This window comes from Rhinoraja longicauda, chromosome 11 (assembly GCF_053455715.1).
Source record: "Rhinoraja longicauda isolate Sanriku21f chromosome 11, sRhiLon1.1, whole genome shotgun sequence".
Taxonomy (NCBI): domain Eukaryota; kingdom Metazoa; phylum Chordata; class Chondrichthyes; order Rajiformes; family Arhynchobatidae; genus Rhinoraja; species Rhinoraja longicauda.
In genome coordinates, this window is record NC_135963.1 from 23,771,280 (window position 1) to 23,791,359 (window position 20,080).

A 20,080-nucleotide genomic window follows, 5' to 3' on the forward strand; every position below is an offset into this window, starting at 1 on the left:
GCTCTCGCCACACATTTTCTGTCAGTTAAGAGCGATTGGCTAGATAAAAAATGTTGAAAGCGCAGATAAATTCGTGTTTTGAAAAATATCTGAATCAAACGCGTCAAGTTTTACAATCTTTCTTTTAAAAAAATAATAAAGTGACCCTTCCTTTGTTCTTGTCAGAAACAATGATTTTCTCTACTTTCACCCGAAAGACTGAACATTACTTGCCGTTCTCGTCCACCTCTTCGGCGACTTTTTTTTCGTTGGAAACCGTTAGACACGTGCAGAGCGCGCGCCCGCCGAAAGCCACGTCCCTCCGCGCGCCCGCGCCCCGCCACCAGCTCTACCCCTCCGCGCGCCCACCTCCCCGCACAGCCCACGGTGCACCGACCGATGCCCCGCACAGACCCTCGGTGCGCCGACCAATGCCCCGCACAGACCCTCTGTACGTCGATGCCCCACACAGACCCTCGGTGCGTCGATGCCGCGCACAGACCTTCGGTGCGTCGATGCCCCCCGCACAGACCCTCGGTGCGTCGACCGATGCCCCGCACAGACCCTCGGTGCATCGATGCCCCGCACAGGCAATAATCGGTGCGCCGACCGATGCCCCGCACAGACCCCGGCCTCGGTGCGCCGAAGCCCCTTAGCTCCGACACAACACCTGCCTCTCTGCGCGCCGATGCTTCCCACCGCCCCGACGACAACCCCTGCCCATCCGCGCTCCGATTGCCCCGACGGCCCCAGCCCCTGACTCTCCGCCCACAAACAACCTCTGTCCCTGTACGCCCCAACGGCCACTCCACCTCTGCGCGTCGATGCCGCACCAAATCCCAGCAACCGCCTTCCCGCACCGCGTGCACGAAGCCCGCCTCGCGCGCAGTCGCAGACAGCCTCTCAGCGTGTCCCCTAGCCCAGCTATTCTGAGACACTGAACCGGAGGTATTTGACAAATTGAATATATATATTTTTTTATTTTTTTACGCCCCCTAAAAAAGAATAAATAAAAACATTATTTGCGCGCACTCAGCGAGCTGTTGACGTAGCGCAACCGGAAACCATTTGACTGTCTGCGTGAGGCGGTTGCGTAGAGCAAGGAAGCGATCGCCACCGGGGGCGGCTCTCACTCGCAGCCAGACGAACCACACGGCAGTTCTATATCTACAGCGAAGACTCTTTTTGTGTGCTTCCAACAATTGTAAGTTTGCATTCCGGAAGTTTTTTTGTAGATACAGCAAAAAATTGCAACCTCGAGCAAAAAAAAACCAAAACAAACAGCCGGATGTACTCATGTGCAAGGATGGAACTGCAAATGCTGGTTTACACAGATGATGGACGCAAAATGCTAGAGTAACTCAGCTGGGCAGGCAGCATCTCTGGAGAGAAGGAATAGCCCAGACCCGAAACGTGCCGGGGAATGCGCAGACGAGGTTTCGGTTTGAGAAGAATCTCGACCCGAAAAGTCGTCAGTCCATTTCCCTCCACAGATGCTGTCTGATCCGGCGATAGACACAAAATGTTGGAGCTCTGAGATCTTAAAGCAGATTTTTTTTTTTTTTTTTTGCTTGAGTTTTATTATGTTCTTATTAATCATTCGCCTTTCTATTTGGTGTGCGAGGAAGGCGCAATCATTAGATTACATATACTCTTTCGACCTGTGCCACGGGAAAGGAACAACCAGGCGAACACTAGGATGTTCTTAGAACTATCTTCATAAAAAGTGTGACATCCTTAACGACTCGGGAGTCCCAGGTACATGACTTCAACGCGACGAAGGGCATGGGAACCTGGAGTCCGTGCTTAGAGAGGAAACGAGTCCCAATTTAACGTAAGAAAGAGTAGGCTGCCTGCAAGCCTAACCTTGTGGAGTTGGCAGTTCTCTCTGTGATTGCGTGAGTTTCATCTGGGTGCTCTGGTGTCCTCCCACATCCAAAAAATGGGAAGGTTTTAGGTTAATTGGCCACTGTGTAGGGAATGGATGAGAAAGTGGGTTACCAGAGATCTAGTGTGAAGAGTGATCGATGGTTGGCATAGATGGTGGGCCGAAGGGCCTGTTTTCACGCTGGAGCTTTCAATCACCTTTACAGTTGTAGGTTCTAGAAATCCAAAACAAAAACAAAGCTGGAAACATTTCGCAAGGCAAGCAGTGTCAGCGGGGACAAAAATAGACAACGTTTTAGGTCAAAAAACCCTCAGATATTGCTTGATATGAGTACTTCTAGCGTTTATTATTTTTGTATTATCTTTAATTTGATAAAATAATATAATATCCAGAAAAGGAACAGAGTGCTGGAATAGCTCAGCGGGTTAGGCAGCATAACGTGGATAAGTGACATTTCGGATCGGGACCCTTCAGACTGAAAAGTCCTGGGTCGAAAAGCCCTGAGTCTATTTTGGTAAACCAGCATCTGCAGTTTCTCGTGTCCGTATTGTAATACCTAGTAATGTTTTATAACTGTCAATAAGTTAAAGAAGAAAATATGCAAATATTATTAAATCACGTCAAACGTGGTATGTCCTGAAATTATTTTTTTTACGTGAGGCAATAAGCAGCATATTGCATTTGGTCGTTTGTTGAGAATTTTTAATGTAACAAAATGCTCAGATATGCTTCACAGAAAGGTGTTTTAGGCAAAATGTATTTACTCGATATCATTATTTTGACTAGCCTTAAACCAATTGTAATAATGAATACCCTTTTCCTTTTTTAAGATAGTCCAAATTTGATCAACAGTATCACTCTTTACTAAAGCAGTTTCCCTCCCATCATATTAAATTCTGGGAATATATGTGGATTATTTCTGGTATTAGCAGCATATTTATAAGCATTCACAAATCTATTGATTTTTGTACTTTATTTCCAAAGGATGGTAGCTATTTGAAGCTGTACAGTAATTGGATCGGTAATCTACAAAAATAATTTGCCAATAAGAAACAAATGTAGAAAAAAAGATCTAAAATCTGCACATCTTTGAAATCTTTCCCGAATATTGTTTTTCCTGTAGAAGAGATAATTTGGAGGCTGGAGATGTCGTTCATTCATGAGTGCATCATTTCAATTTTTAAGGGCCAGCATGCGAAATATTTGTATCCAATGTTTATGGGCAAACCAGATCTTCAGGAGCTACTGTAAGGTAAAGAGTAGGAATGTACATCTTTGAACTTTGTTATTTGGTACATGAAGAAATGCTTAAATTATATTGTCTGAGGAAGGGCCAACCCAAAGCATTGCCTATCCATTCCCTCCACAAATGCTGCCTGACCTGCTAAGTTACCTCAGCATATTGTTTTGTTCAAGATTCCAGCATCAGCAGCTCTGCAGACAGAAACATTCTGTTTCTTTTTTCACAGGTGATGCCTAAGGCTGGCATACCTATTGCATTTGAGTGGAATTGCTAATTTACGTGGAAATGTTTTCTACTTTTACTGTCTTTAATTTTAAAATGTCATGTGATTTTCATTTGTATTATTACTTTAATTATTCTGAATTGTCACGGTGGAGGTGGGCAAGGTGCATTGGGATGTGGACACAAGGTGTGTGCTGAATACTGCATAATCTGTTCTCTTTTGCCAACTTAACTTATATGGTTTTCTCTTGGTACTAATGCATGAACTATCAAAAGTAGAGAGCATTGATGTATGAAATTTCTTCATGTTTAGGCTAAAATGTCTACTTCTAATTATGCTGTGCTCAATACTGGACAGAAGATGCCTCTCATTGGGCTGGGGACATGGAAGAGTGCACCTGGTGAGGTAATCTATCCAGTTGCACTGGCAAACTATGATCAACTTTATCTTTGAGAAGCCTCAATTGAATTTGGAGTGTAATGTTGTGTAGCCATCCTATTATAGTTTATTTTCCTCTTTGCTTTTTCTAATTTTATTGAGTGTACTGGTACATATCATATCATATATATACAGCCGGAAACAGGCCTTTTCGGCCCTCCAAGTCCGTGCCGCCCAGTGATCCCCGTACATTAACACTATCCTACACCCACTAGGGACAATTTTTACATTTACCCAGCCAATTAACCTACATACCTGTACGTCTTTGGAGTGTGGGAGGAAACCAAAGATCGCGGAGAAAACCCACGCAGGGTGAATATTGGCAGGCGCCTCAGTTGTGCAACAGCTTTGACTGAACTTTACCGTCGGCTGAGATGGACAGAAGCATACTTTCAGCAAATCTGTTTTTGATTAATAGAAATGTTTTTTTCAAAAATGTGGCCGTAGGTTTAGTGTTTTAAAGGATTTTCCCAGTTTATTATACTCTCCTTAAATGAACCCCTCCTTTTGTATGACCTCGTCCACAGATTGTTGTAGCTTGAGGATTCGGAATCATCATGGGTCTCTTGAGTCCTCTGCATACTTCAATCCCAACCAGTTTGAAAGACAGAAATATTAACGTAATCTCAAGTTACAAAATAGATTTTTAAGTTCATATGCATTGATCTACAGGCCATTCCCAGGAAATTTTTATAGTCAGCCGTAAGTCAATTTTGTCTACAAGTTTAAAAATACACAAAAATCACTTAGTATAATGCAATGAATTACATCAAAAGCACATAAGAATGAAAATAAATAACAACTACTATAGGTGGAGAGAGAGGAGACTAATACTATATTCATAGGAAGAACAAATTTGGGATTTATGAATTTAATATTATAGGGGCTTGTTAATATTGTGCGGGGTCCATGAGCCACGTGTTCATAATGTGGGTGGGTATAAGCAGTAAGACGTAGTCTACAAAAAATTGCACATTTACCAATTAACTGAAACATAATTAGAATGTGCTTTCACTGTCTTTGGTATTCATACAAAAATTAACAGGGAGCTACTCATCCTTGTATCTTTGCAATCCATCATTGTGTCTTTTCATCCTCTGTGGACATCATCTAATTGTCACAGGAAGGATTACATTATTGACTTGCCATGAAGTGAATGTTTATGTTCTGAAGAACAAAGCAGGCTTCCTGATATATTTAAGTCTTCTAAAAAATAAAACAGTTGTTTATTTGATACATCAAAATGACGATTCTTATTTGTCATGTGATAAACTAGGAATATTAAGTGTGAAAGGTTACCCCACTGACAGGACTGTTATGGTTTGTTTCCTCCAAATCCAATACCAAAACTTGCAATGTTGTCATCATCTCTTCCTATTTTCCTAAATTTATTGGAACATAGTCATCAGTAGGTATTATGAACACTCTTCGATATCACTGTTTTTATAATACCATAGAATGTTAGAAATGCCAGAGAATGTTGGAAATGCCAGAAAGCTGGCTGGCAAAGTACCAAAAAGCTAACTGGCAAAATAACACACTGTTGAAAACAGGAAACTGGCAAGTTTCTGTTTTCCTTGTTTTTGCAGTTTGCTGGTGTTTGCAGTTTTTATATCTGCAGCTGATCCTTAAAAAAAAAGTTGCTAATGAAATGGTATAATTGTGTGCAAAATGTCCTGTTTCCTCTCTCCTGCCTTGTTTCAAGAATGCTTGCAGATCAGATACGCAGAGTAAGTGCTGTAAAGTGCTTCAATTCAATCCTTGTTCAAAACGCCATCCATTCATCAATTGGAATTTTCCATTTTCCACATGTCACCCTAAGGCATATTCACTTTCAAATCTACTTATTTTAACTTAATGGAAACTGCCCAAACCTAATTGCAAAGACTAATATGATTGTTAATATCATCTGAATTTAAACTTGCTTAAAAAGCTTAAACAAAACATTGTCTAATCCAGCAAATTACTTACCTTAAAGTTTGCATTGATTCTGTTTTTAAAGGAAAAATGTATGCTTGAGTGCTGAAATTAACATTGGCTACTTGGCGTGGATATTAATCTGCGGTAAACAGTTCTGTTCTCCAGTTTCTTTACTTTGACTCCCACTACAACCCACATAAAACTGATTTGACATTCATTTTGTATTACAACTGTCCACTATTTAAGAGGGATGGCACCCTTAAGGATTTGGGAATTTTGTTGCGCAACCAAAATTACAAAATAAAGCTTTGCTGTGTTGGAGAAATTATTTTCCTTTGCATAGCAGCAGAAATAATATAGTGATAAATCAACAAACTGTGCTTCTTAATGTCCTGTACTGTTGACAGACAGCAAGATGACCTTGCATTAGAAAACTGAAACTTTTTTTGGAAAAAATGCTTAGTGGTAAATATTCTTTTAGGACCCGTCAGTAGACATACTTTATAAAGAAGTCAGTTGTATAGAGAGATTCAATGTCAGCTAGTGTTAATCATCCTGGAAAGTTTTCTCAACCTAAAACTCAATCAAATTAGTAAGACACGACTTGCTGTGTACAAAGCCACGCTGACTGTCCTTAATTAACCCATTCTCTTCCAAATGGGAGTAAAGCCTATCCCGAAGAATCCTCTTCATAACTTTCCTAACACTGACGTGAGGCTGGTATTTTCTGGATTTGACTTTGAACATTCAGCCCCTAAAATAATTTCTTGTTCTCTGAATTTACTAGAATAGTAGATTTCTTTTGCCCAGAATTGTACATTAGTACTTCTTTGCAAAGCTTTACACCAGTAGGGTCTTGTTTAACAGCTACAAATTGTAGCTATGGACAATACCAATGGATAGGAAATCTGAAACCTCTCTATTTTGTCCTGCTATACACATTTGAGATAACAGATTGAAGTTTTGCCATGGTGTTAATTTGTATTGTACCGAGGTGTGAAAATTGCTGTGAATTACATATAGCTTCTGTATCATCAGTGCTCTATCACTCTGCCAAGAAATGTTGTATTATGGGGTGGTTGAGATTAACAATTTTTGAAACAGCAATTCATCTTTAATATTTCTGCAGAAAATAAGCTTTAACTGTCAGTACTGATTACATTTTCTCTTTTGCCAAGGTCAAAACAGCTTTGAAGAATGCTTTAAAGATTGGTTATCGTCATGTGGACTGTGCTGCAGTGTACAATAATGAGGCTGAAATAGGAGACCTTTTAAAAGAAATAATTGGTGTTGACAAGGTATGATCTAAAAATTGATGCATGGTTAAGAATCAGATATGTGTTTGGAAGTATCTTTCATAAAACGAATTGCAATATGGTGGGCCATCTTCAAATGACTGGACAATATTTAATTTTATTTTTTTGCATGTTGTTGATCCTTTTCAGTTTAATCAAAAATTATTCAACTTGTTTAAAGGTAATCTCAAAATATTTTACTGGTAAATAAATGCAGCTTTTAATAAATGTAAATTTGACTGCTGTATCAAAATGTTTACCGACTGCAGGACAATGAATGTTGAATCCATGGAATTCATCACCACAGATGGCTATGAAGGCTGTCAATGGATATTTATACTGCAGAGATTGACAAATTCTTGATTAGTAAGGATGTTGGGGGTTATGGGGTGAATGCAGGAGAATGGGGTTGAGAGGGAAAGATAGATCAGCCATGGTTGAATGGCGGAGTAGATCTCATGGGCCCAATGGCCTAATTCCGCTCCTAGAACGTATAATGGATCATACTGCTGGAGAATGCCATGTAAACCTTATTTTTCTGTCTGCTGGCCAACATCCTGAAGTTTTTTTAACTTTTATAATAACCGTGCAGCTTTTTTAACTTTTATAATAACCTGATCACATGCACCAAGTAGAAGGGTTAATCAGGTTGTTGCATTGTTGGATTACCCTCAATAACGACAGGAAATTCATTGTGTCGTTTGTGTAAACATTGGAAAGGGTGCTCTCATTCCAAAACAAATTGTCCCATGTTTCCTATTATTTTCATGTTTACTGGTAAAAATCATACCTCACCAATAAATCACAAAAAAAAAATTGGATGGCAGTGATTCAGATTTAGAAATAAAAATGTGAATGATTGGACTTTTTGACACCTAGCATTCAGCAATTTGGTAACAGTAGACCAAGTGGGCCCAAACCTCTCCCGCATTGGTGCAGCACTCTCCCCTTCCCTCCTCCCCTCCACTCCTCCCCTACCTCTCCCCCCTCAACCCCCCTTATCCTCTCCCCTCCCTCCCTACTCTCCACCCCCTCCTCACTCCCTCGTAGATAGATTTAAACTTTAAAATGTGAATAACTTAAAAAATATAACGCTTCTTCCATTAACACCAAAGGGACGACGATGAGTAAGGTGGGCCTAAAATTGTTGCGCTATTGTGTACCGTTTTGGCTGTAGTTCAGGAACAAACAAACAAACGAGAGTTTTAGTATAGAGATAGTTGATTGAACATCTAAGCTAACTAACAGATTTAACTTCTGCATCACATTGTTTCTCATGCAGATGGTAAAACGTGAAGAACTTTTTGTAACCTCCAAGTTGTGGAATACTAAGCATCATCCTGAAGATGTGGAACCTGCCTGTCGTAAATCTCTGGAAGACCTGAAGCTTGCTTATCTGGATTTGTACCTCATTCACTGGCCTTATGCCTTTCAGTAAAGTATAATTTATATCTAAGTTTTTGGTGGGGTTTGGATGGTTATTTATGATCTTGCAATAAAGTGCTTTTAGTTTTGTAAGTGGACTGCATACGGATTATTATTTTTTGCATTGTAGCAGGCTCCTTGCCTGTTAAAAGTCTTGCATAGAATTCTATCACAAAATTGGATTTGCATTCATTGATATCTGCAGCAATGTGAGTTTGTGAAGTTTATATAATAGTTTTAGATATAACTTATATAGGTTATATAACGTATAATTGTTATAAGCTGCAAATGTTCTATTCATATGTATCCATGTTGGATGTTATTGATGTTTCCAATTATCAATTTTGTGTGGCTTACAGAAAAGGTGACAACCCCTTTCCAAAGAATCCTGATGGCACTATGCAGTATGATGATATTGATTATAAGAAAACTTGGAAAGCCATGGAGAAATTAGTAGAAAAGGGCTTGGTGAAAGCTATTGGACTCTCGAATTTCAACAGTCAACAGATTGGTGATGTTATCGCTGCAGCTACTATTAAGCCTGCAGTGTTGCAGGTTAGAAATGTTATTTTAATTGGAATCCTATCCAGTGAATCAGTTGTATATATTGCTTATCACTTCTCCTAAAATAGATACTAATTTCTTTGGACTTTTAAGACTGATAAATAATTTCTATGTACCATTTGTATTACAAAATCTATGGAACAAAGCAACTTTGAACTAAATTTACAGGTACATTCACAATTTGTGATAAAGGGTCATCTGTATATACTGATATTGCATAATGTTCACAAAAGATGTCCGCGACTAAATAATTGCCATAGCCAACATATCTGAATGATTTATAGGTATTTGGGGAAAGAATTCCAATAAACAGCAAATTCTGTTTCTAAAGGCTTCCACTAAATTATCTTGGATTTAAATCAAAATGTCTTTTTAGATCCATTATCTCAAGACCTGATTATATTACCCATGGCCTTTCTTTCTTTGTTATTCCCAGGTAGAATGCCATCCATACTTAGCACAAAATGAGCTGATCGGATATTGCCAGAAACATGGAATCATAGTTACTGCTTATAGTCCTCTTGGTTCTTCTGATCGCATGTGGAAAGCCGCAGATGAACCAGTTTTACTAGAAGATGCTAATATTAAAACTATTGCTAATGAACATGGGAAATCACCTGCTCAAGTGTTGCTCAGGTACAAGATTTCAAAATCACTTTTTTAAATTAGCATAAGATTTAAAACAACTTCAATTGATGGATAATAGCATGTTAATTTGTTTTAAAAGTTTATTTTGAAAACAATACAACCGCATATTTTCTGGGTAAAAATCTTATCTTTTCAGAAGATTTGCACAGTAATTGGATATCTAATAGACCGGGACAGATGTATCAATTCACTAGATGTGCATCTGCTGCTTGTAGGGCCTATCCATTAGAGAGATTTGCTCTCCAATTGTAATTACAAAAAAATTATTAATGCTCATTTTTCTTCTATTTTGTTTCCCCCATCTTGCAAAAGTGCAAAACCAATTTTCTGGCACCCTTGGTTCCAGAGCTTTCCCATATTAACTGTTTTACCGGACCAACAGAGATTATGTAATAATGGTACAATACGTCTCTGACCCATTAAATATACCCCACCTGTGTCTCACAAGCGCCATGGACTGCTACAATAAAATAAATATTAAATGCAAATTATAATTAAAAATGCACGTTTACAGCAAATCTTGCATTTCTTGGACAAGGAGTTGCTCACGGAAGTCTTGATGCGGGTCGGATCGACGGCCGCCGGCAGGGCTGACGCGCCGCTATCCCAGCAGGACTACCAGGCCGACCCCAACAATCAGAACCACTGTCCTGCATTCACACTGAACTTTTTTTTTCTCTCGTTTATCATATTGTTTACAGTGTACTATGTTTACATATTCTGTTGTACTGCAGCAAGTAAGAATTACATTGTTCTATCTGGGACATATGACAATAAAATGCTCTTGACTCTAATCTGTCCTGTCATGTCAGAATTTTATAAGTTCCAATGTTCTCATTCTTCTAAACTCTTGTGAATATAAGCCCAAAAATCTTTCTTCAGATATCAGTCCTACCATCCTAGAATCAATCTGGAAAACTTTTTGCTGCACTCCTTGCATTCAAAGCACATCCACCTGAGGGTTGTGTAGGGCACGGAGGGAGAACTGTTGCGCAAAGTGGTGGATGGAGTGTCGGTATCTTAGATCCTGGGGCCTGAACTGGGAGGCCTTGAAACTGGGCTGGAAGTCATGTGGCACAAGATGACGGTGAAGACAAGTGCTGAGGACCAGGGCCTTTGCCATTTCTTCTCTTGCCTCCCTTAAAAGACAAGTGTACACATCATCTGTACCATGTAATTTATCCACTTGAGTACATCCAGCCTTCTAGTATGTTTGCAGAAAGGTCACGACCTGAAATGTCACATATTCCTTCTCTCCAGAGATGCTGCCTGACCCGCTGAGTTACTCTAGCATTTTGTGTCTATCTTCGATTTAAACCAGCATTTGCAGTTCTTTCCTACACTTCTAGTATGTTTCTCAGTTTGCAGCGTATCAAGAATTTAAATTGCATCTTCCTATTGAGATTCTTGACTGGCATTGTCCTTTCATGTTAGGCTCTATCATTTGTTGGGGGTGATTTGGCATTGATAAATTCTTGGCACTAGAACATTGATCTACATTGTATCTGATATATTTTAGTATATCTAAGATATTACCTTTTTGAATTTGAGGCTTATTTCAAAAAGGCTTCTGAAGTAATATTTAACAAGAAGTTTTCATACAAAAGACCCTTTGCAATCTCTTTAAAACTTGGATGCCTGCCACCTTGCTTTGTAGTTCGTTAATGTTTTAATTCCTGAATAAGAGTTGTTGTTTTTACTCCATTTATTTCTATGTATCCTGCAGGTGGCAGGTACAGCGTGGAGTTGTAGCCATTCCCAAGAGTGTCAATGCAGCACGAATTGCACAGAACCTGCAGGTAACTTGATATTTTGCAGGTGTTCATATTGAGTATCTCCTATTCCATGTATAGCAAATTAATATTAAGATTGGAAATTAATTGGTTGTAGAAAGCTTTGTTTTTATTGCAATAATCCCCATTTATCACATTGATTATCGATGCGAGTTCCCTCATTCTGCTCGTTAATTTATCCATGCGGTGAGGATTTAATTTTTTTTTCGCTTGTAGCAACTAACTGTTTCCTGAATGATCCTATAGTTTTTCCAGTGTTGGTGACTGAAGTGTATCCAGTCTTTTTCTATAAACCACTAACTGTGCACTAGTATCTTATTTTCTCTACTTTCACTGTTTTAGCACTTTTTTTCGTGGGTGCAGAATGATCCCTGCTTTAATTTAACTATTTTGAATATAATTCCATACACATTTGTTATTCCCTGTTGACTGATTCCATCCTCTGCCTGCTTATGAAATAATCATACTTCAATTTAATTTAGGGTGCACAGTGGTACATCTGGTAGAACTGCTGTTTCCCATTAGAGACCCATGTTCAATCCTGACCTCGGGTGCTGTCTGTGTGGAGTTTGCAAGTTCTCCCTATGACTGCATGGGTTTGCTTTAGGTACTCGAGTTTCCTCCCACATCCCAGATATGCAGATTTGTAGGTAAATTGGCCTTGGTAAATTGCCCTTGGTGTGTAGTGAATAGGTGAGAAACTGGGACAACACAGAATTTGTATGCGAACAGGTGATCGATTGTTGGCGTGGACGCGTTTGGCTGAAGAGCCTGTTTTTCATGCCGTATCTCTAAACGAAAGATTGGTTTGCTCCAGGTCTCCCTACTGTTTCAATTTTTTTCTTTTTGGAGTCATAAAGTCTTCGGTCTCCCAGAGGATTTACATTTATTAATTCATTCAGCAATGTAGTTTCTTTTGAATTTGCCTAGTTTTTGTAAAGTGTTTTATGCTGGTTATTCTGCATATATTTTTTGATATTTCCCCTCTATAGTAGTATTATTGAAAAGCCTTGTGTAAAATGTATTTTTTGTATAATTGTAAAATAATATTGATGACATAGACAATGATCATTCAGCTCATTATGTCCATGCATCTTGAATCAATCTATTTAGATTGAGAACACCTTCAAATTACTTTCTTCAGTGTAGTTATAGTTACCTTCTGAAAGCTCTATTTCCAGCAGCCATACAACGCCAATTCCCTGTTGTTATCCCTTGTTATTTCTCCATTTTAAAGAAATTTCTTGTTTTCCTTTATCTTTTTTTGAATCACTCTATCTGTGACTCCTGGTCCTGAACCATCCATGTAATGATTTCCTTATTTCAAACTTCCTATTTCTATCTCTAAGAAGAATTTTACTTCCACCGAACTAATTATGTAGATGTAGCTGCTCATTCCTGGAATTTACAAGATGGTATTACAAAAAATTCCAAATAACCAAAACTGGATGCAGTGTCTACTTGCTTTTGTATATTTTGTAAAGTTTCTAAATAGCTTCTCTTTGTTCATACAGCATACCTCCACAGGAAGCCCAAGATTCCTTTAAGTTTTTAACAATGCTCTCAACATTTGCTTCCATTATCAATATTTATGAATATAGATATTTGAACCTCTCCTGTCTTCCACCCATCAGATACTTGATCTATATTGTGTCAGTGATGCTTCTGCCAAAATGCATCATTCAGATTTCTTTGAATTTCATCTGTCACCTGTCTGCTCATTCTACTATCCCAAATCATGTCTTATTTTGTAAGTCGCTGTTTACTACAGAAGATTTGTCATCTGAAAGTAATGCAGGTAGATACAGCAGACTTAGGCACTTGCATTTTTTTCATGCATTAATTCAATACAATGAAAATATATCAATGAGAAAGAGCTAACTCAAAGCTTTCATTTGAGCCATAGATCATGATATAATACCACTTCCAGAGATATGATAAATCAAAGTCTTGGCAAAGTATGACCAGTTTGCACGACAACGTGCATTGGCAAAATTGTGATTCCGCATGTACTATAAGACATGTACATTGTGTGCGTGTTGCATGTATAATAATGTGTGCTGTAATGTGCGTGAAAGAAGGACAAAGAAAATTATAACGGGTATAACAGATAACAGGTATAACAGCTTTATTTGTCGTTCGGTACCGAAGTACCGAACGAAACTACATAGCAGTCATAGAAAAAAAAAGAACACAAGACACATAACCCCAACACAAACGTCCATCACAGTGACTCCAAACACCCCCTCACTGTGATGGAGGCAACAAAACTTCCACTCTCTTCCCCACGCCCACGGACAGACAGCTCGTCCCCGACCGACCCGCACAGTCCCCGCACCGGGCGCTGAAACGTCTCGCGGCCGAACCGGGCGATGAAAGGCCCGCGACCAAGCCTTGCGCAGCTAAGTCCCGTGGTCGAGCTGCACTGGGCGATGTCAAGTCCGCAGCCGAGCCGCACCAGCGATGAAAAGCCCCGCGGCCGAGCCACACCGGGCGATGTCAAGTCCGCAGCCGAGCCGCACCAGCGGTGAAAAGTCCCGCAGCCGAGCTGCACCGGGCGATGTTAAGCCCCGCAGCCGAGCTGCACCGGGCGATGTTAAGCCCCGCAGCCGAGCTGCACCGGGCACTGTTAAGTCCAGCGGCCAAGCCGCACCGGGATGTAAAGTCCAGCGGCCAAGCCGCACCGGGTGATGTAAAGTCCAGCGGCCGAGCCGCAGCGGGCGATGTTAGGCCCCGCAGCCGAGCCGCACCCCGCGCCGTGAGGAAGAGAAAAGTTCCCCACACCCACCCACCCACACCACCACCTCCCACACATACACAACCAAAAAAAATATATAAAAACCATCCCAACACCGACACACAACAAAAAAAGGGGAAAAAAAGACGGACAGACTGCTAGTCAGCCGCTGCCGTTAGGCGCCGCCACGGATATGTACTCCAATTAACTACTAAATGTAATCTATTTAATGAAACAAACTCTACAGGCACGAAGGAATATCACCCATACGCGGTTTTGTGTCAGCGAAACGCGTAGCGCCCCCACGCGGTTTTGTAAGAGCCTAGCAGTGAAAAAGGCATTTCACGTGCATGTTTTCATTGCCCAAGCCATTGTGTATGAGTTATGATGTTATATTGTAACTTGCAACACACTAGTTACACTGTAATTCAGATTCAAATTAGTTTATCATATACACCAGGTAGTAATGAAATTCCTTATTCATGTGGAACTTGTGGATTAAACAGTACTATGTACAGTTTTTTTATCAGCTTTTCCAAGAAGTTAGTCATCCGTTGTTTCAGATTTGCAATTTTTCTCACATCAGCCTGTATTTGCATGGTCTTGCATTCTCCTTTCAAGAATGAAGTGACATTTGCAGTTATTCATTCAAATCAATGTAACTGAATTTTAAAAGTTGTTTAATGTGCAGATATTATTACCCCCTCATGCTTGTTGCCTTAGTGGAGATGATTTATACCAAAAATTCCTCTTGGTACATTGTCGTTCCAGGCAGAAACTACACAATCTTTAAAGCTGTCAGTTCCACCTCTGCTTTATATTCTGGATAATGGAGATAATTAACCAAAATTCTGCTTGGGTTATGTATAACGTACTAGTTCCCCCCAACTCTTCGTCCAATTTATTAAAAGTAGAATTGCTGTTTTATCAAATTGTTATTTCTTTGGGAATAACTTTAACTTAAATAACATTCAAGACACTGTTTTGCCATTTTTGTTCCCCTTCCCCATCTACCCTCAGGTGTTTGATTTTGCACTGACTGAAGATGAGATGAAAACAGTTGGAAGTCTCAATAGAAACTGGCGGTATATTGTTCCGAAGATAGTGGTAAGTGTTCATGGCTTTCTTCCACTCCATTTCCAACCCTCTCAACAATTTCAAACAATTCCTCAGTTTAGTTTATTATTGTCACATGTATTGAAGTACAGTGAAAAGCTTTTTTGTTATGTCTATCTAGTCAACGAGAAGACTACATGATTACAATTAAGCTGTCCACAGTGTACAGATGCAGGATAAAGGTATATTATTTAGTGCAAGATAAACTCCAATTAAAGATTGTTCAAAGGGCTTTCAACGAGGTAGATGCTAGGTCGTGACCACAGGTGAGGGGACGATACAGTGCTTGATAACAGCTGGGAAGAAACTGTCCCTGAATCTGGAGGTGTGCATTTTCAAACTCCTGTACCTCTTCCCTGATGGGATAGGGGAGAAGGAGTGACTGCAGTGAGACTAGTCCTTCATTATGCTAGTTGCCTTGCCAAGGCAGCATGAAGTGTAGATCAACTTGTATTTCATATTTGTGTGCAGAATTTGCCAAATTTTTACACTTTTTTGTTGTTAACAGGTTGACAACAAATCTGTATTCAGAGACGCGCTGCATCCGCATTATCCTTTCAACGATCCATACTAGTGACAGTGGGATGAGCCATTGCTGCCTTAATGGTTTTATTGTTGTAATAGTCAATTTTGCTGATGAAATTGAATACTTCACATCATATAGAAACAGTATTTGGTTGCTGTTTAAATAATCTATGTCAAATGACTCCATTAAAAATGCTAATATTTGATGGCAAATAAAATTAACTTTTATTAAATAAAATAAAATTAACCGTAGTTCAGATCATCCTTTTCTCATTCTCCTTGATTTAGAAAATACACCTCTCTTGTTTAGTTAGGTATTCACCCAGCCCAACACAATGTATGTGTTTTTGTATCTGTAGCTTTGATGAGTGAAAAGGTACATGTAATCCTCAATAAAATATATAACCTCAACATGTATTTTCTTGATTTGAAGAGTTATTTTTGTCAATAATAGGATATTTAATTACCCGGGGTCATGTAAGACATTTGTGTACAACCAACTTTAAACATAAAATTGCTTTCAATGCTTGAAAATGGTCATCTAATCAAGAAAACATTTTCATAAGCTATTGGCTCAATTCTGGTTTGGGAGAAAGTTAGTTCAGCTGGTTGGTCTCTTGGTTCCAGGTGTTAATAAATTGAAACTAAGATTTGCATTTAAAACAGTAAACATGCTTCAGTTGGGAATTTATTTGAACTAATTCATCTGAGAATTTAATACTGTACTTTACTAATCATCCTGCCAGGGATGGGGGACTCTGAAAATTGTGCTCAATGAAAAATATCACCATACCCAAAATTGATAAGATGACTGAATTAAAAAAGGCTAGTGAAATACAAGCATAAATTTACTATTTAATCCCAATGTGCAGGTTTCTGAATCTATCAGAAAATGATTTCACGTTTATTACTGCAGTCCAATGTCAATATAAATAGCAAATTAAATCCTTTTATATTCAAATCATAAATGAATTCGTATCTGGTGGCAATGTTACGCTTTTTCCAAAATATTTTGATGTCTTCAGCTTTAAATACAAGATAAGTTTTTTAAAATAAATATCTTTTATTTAATGATACTACACAATCATAATGGCATTCAACCATCAGAAATGCAGAGTTCAAGTGCTGCATGTTGAATGAATGAATGAATGAATGAATAAGTTTATTGGCCAAGTATACAAGGAATGTGCCTTGGTGCTCCGCTTACAAATGACAACACCAACATAGTTAACAATTAAGAATAAAGCATAAACACATCAAAACAATAAGGATACCCCATTATGGTATTACGGTCTAAACATGTGGGTGAAAATAAACCAGAGCAAAAAAGAGACTACAGACTTTGGTTATTGAGTAGAACTATAACTCGTGGAAAATGTTTAATGCCTACTTAAACTCAGACTATTATGAATCTGGTTTTATGGGAAAAGACGGCAATTTTTAGATACAACAAAACCACTTTCTAGCCAACAAAGTACTTTGAGTTGGAATCTCAATTTAGGATATTTAGCACATAATTTGTGCACCAATTTCCACAAACAGCAATATGTAAATTATCAGTTATTTTGTGTTGGGTGGATAAATGCCGCTAAGGCTAAGAGGAATAACTTTCTTTTAAAGGGTATCTTCTATGTCCATCTGACAAAGTTAATGGGACTTTGGTCTGATTTTTGAACTGGACGATGGGTGCCTTTCAATGGTCAATGGTTCTTTTATTGTCACTTGTACCAAAGGTACAATGAAACACATTTTTTGTATGTGCAATTATTGCCATACATACGGCAATCCCCAATTAAGTACCCCATGCCTAGAAACAGCCCACTGTCCATATGATCATTTTGTACTATTCAAAACCACTTTGGAAGCAAAACTGGTACCATCTGACATTGTTTTCATTTTTAGGGTCTTTATTAACATGTTCAACAAAATAATTACAATAAAAATGTTATTTTATGATCTAAAAATAATGGTTCAAATGTTTTTGCTGGATGTTTACTCTGACTTTTTGTAAGATCCATTTATAAAGTCGGAGATTTTAAATCTATAAAAGTTTTTTAAAAATAGCACTTAAATGTTCTGGAGCTACTAACTTGTTCCGCTTTTCTGGAAAATAAAGTGCAATCAAAATTCTCCCTCTATATTTGATGTGTGGACTTGCGTGTCAAGGGGAAATTAAAATGCCATACTCTTGCCCAAAAAACAACTCTTATTGCTTTGTATCATACAGCATGGTGTAAAAAGTCAAGGGTGATACAGAGAGGGTGAATCCAGTCTTTCTCCCCATGGATATATTGACACAACCATGTTTCGTCATCCTTCTCACATCTGTATTAGGTTAGAAAATGAAAGTACCATGCCACAAAACATAATTAAACAAAAGCCATCATATGTACTTTGCAATGTAAACATCATGTAGAGAAATTGAAGCATTTTAATTCCTGACGCCGGAACTTGTTTATGGAGATAATCAACTTTTTTTTGGAACAATAAACAAAGTATTGGAAAGTAGGATTAGGGAACATTACAAGATCTGTTTTAAGCAGATTGGATGCAAGAGAATGTCAAAGGAAGGCATAATTTTCTTCAGGGAACAGAGGGCTAATCTATGATGGAGCCAGGAGATTTAAAATATGAGGATGGATAATCTGCAACATCCCAGATTAGATCTTTATTCTCTGAGGGTCCCCACTTCTCTGAGGATCACTGCCTTGTCATGGAAGAGAAGCTTGCATATGTGTAAGATCCTGAAAGCTAAACCATCTGGAGCTATGCTCCTGGCAGGGTCACCCCTGGTGTGCAGATTGAGGGTGAAGTTCCTGACGAGGCTTGGCTTAAGATCTCAAAACAGGCGGAGGATGTGGCTGGCCAGAGGGTGGAGCACCATAATGGTTGAGAAGGCAGAAAGAGAGTTACAGCATGAAGAGACTCCCAACCATTGTGGAGTGCATACCATCGGGCCTGGACCTTTCTTGTCAAGGATTGTGTCGTGGCAGTCCCTGCTACATTCCATCAACATTAGAAGATTTTATGCATAATCACCCACCAAGCACCAGGATAGGTAGTCAGAATCTGGGGCAGAGAAATCGAGAGCTACAGAGCACAGGTTTGAGGTGGGGGGGGGAGAAATTTAAAATAGATCTGATGTGTAAGTGTTTCACGCGGATGGTGGCAAATATTTGGAACAAGCTGCCACAGCAGGTGCATGACAGCTACTATTACAATGTTTAAAAGGCATTTGAACATATACCTGGATAGGAAAGGAAGCTAACATAATCACCAAGACCTTTCCTACCCTGGTCATTCCTTCTCCCTGCTCCCTTTGGACAGAAGATACAGAAACCTGTACACCATCAGACAGCTTCTTTTCCTGTTATCAGGCTTCTGAACGGTCCTTTTATATGCCAGGGTACAATCCTGATTATCCAACTTACCTCATTGAGAACATTAGACTTTGTCTCTGGAATTGTTATGCTACAATGCTGAGAACTATATTCTGAACTCTTTGTCTTTCTCTTCACTCTACCTATTGCAACTGAGTTTAGATTGATTGTAATGATTTGATTTGTTTGGATGGCTTGCAAAATAAATCTTTTCACTATATGTCGCTACATATGACAATAATAAACCTAATCCGAGGTTTATGGGCCTAACACAGGAAAATTGGATTAGTATAGATAGCATCACGGTTGGTATGGATGGTGTGAGCTGCAAGGGCCCATTCCTGTGATGTATGTTTCTATGACTGTATCAACATACCCAAGTAAAACAGGGTTGCCACATTCCACTCAATGAACCAGAATCCTAATTCCTGCACTCCCTTTAAACCCATCAAGGTCCCATTTACATTCTTTATTAAAACTTATTGGATTCGGTTTTCCCCCTTCCATTAAACTTACACGTGAAAATTCATCATACTATTAACTAAAAAAGAGGGTCTCTTGCGGGTGCCTATGTTTCCTCCTACGTCCAAGCGGGTTCATTGGTTCTGTAAATTGTGCCTTATGTGTCGGGGGTGGATGGGGTGGTAGAATAACATGAGTGAACAGATGATCAACAGTCGGTGTGGACTTGGTGGGCATGTTTCCATGGTGAAACTCTAAAACTAGAATCCAATAGTACTTAAATCTATCATTGTGGCATCACTAAAGTTCTAAACATGCAGAATTAATGGAGTTTTGCATAATCATTCCAACCAGAATTGATGCAATCTGAAGAAGGGTCTCGACCCGAAACATCACCCATTCCTTCTCTCCTGAGATGCTGCCTGACCCACTGAGTTACTCCAG

At 39.1% G+C, this 20,080-nt stretch overlaps 2 protein-coding genes across 14 annotated transcripts in view; one reads left to right on the plus strand and one right to left on the minus strand.

The window, feature by feature from the left end:
• LOC144598376 (peroxiredoxin-1-like) overlaps positions 1-918 on the minus strand; it is a 34,778-nt gene extending 33,860 nt beyond the window's left edge. For 3 of the 12 annotated variants that reach the window (XM_078408462.1, XM_078408465.1, XM_078408470.1), the window contains exon 1: positions 482-646. The gene's annotated coding sequence lies outside the window, so the exon portion shown is untranslated. The other 9 variants (XM_078408463.1, XM_078408469.1, XM_078408467.1 and 6 more) reach the window with 7 other exon arrangements.
• Positions 877-16,205, plus strand: akr1a1b (aldo-keto reductase family 1, member A1b (aldehyde reductase)). 2 transcript variants are annotated; one of them, XM_078408460.1, is made up of 10 exons: positions 877-1,183; positions 2,991-3,119; positions 3,646-3,738; positions 6,870-6,989; positions 8,269-8,420; positions 8,771-8,966; positions 9,412-9,611; positions 11,350-11,422; positions 15,174-15,260; positions 15,778-16,205. In XM_078408460.1, the coding sequence occupies exons 2-10, from the start codon at positions 3,027-3,029 to the stop codon at positions 15,841-15,843; spliced, it is 1,080 nt and encodes a 359-aa protein (XP_078264586.1). In that variant the 5' UTR covers positions 877-1,183; positions 2,991-3,026; the 3' UTR covers positions 15,844-16,205. The 2 variants fall into 2 exon arrangements, with proteins under 2 accessions (XP_078264586.1, XP_078264587.1); XM_078408461.1 differs by lacking the exon at positions 2,991-3,119 and having other exon boundaries at positions 882-1,183.
• Positions 16,206-20,080: the final 3,875 nt, after the last annotated feature.

Excerpts from the sequence above, each read along its gene's own strand:
- akr1a1b (XM_078408460.1), top strand. The coding sequence starts at position 3,027 with ATGAGTGCATCATTTCAATTTTTAAGGGCCAGCATGCGAAATATTTGT. Across the intron at positions 3,120-3,645 it reads TCTTCAGGAGCTACTGTAAG|GCTAAAATGTCTACTTCTAA; the intron begins GTAAAGAGTAGG and ends CTTCATGTTTAG. Across the intron at positions 6,990-8,268 it reads AAATAATTGGTGTTGACAAG|ATGGTAAAACGTGAAGAACT; the intron begins GTATGATCTAAA and ends TTTCTCATGCAG.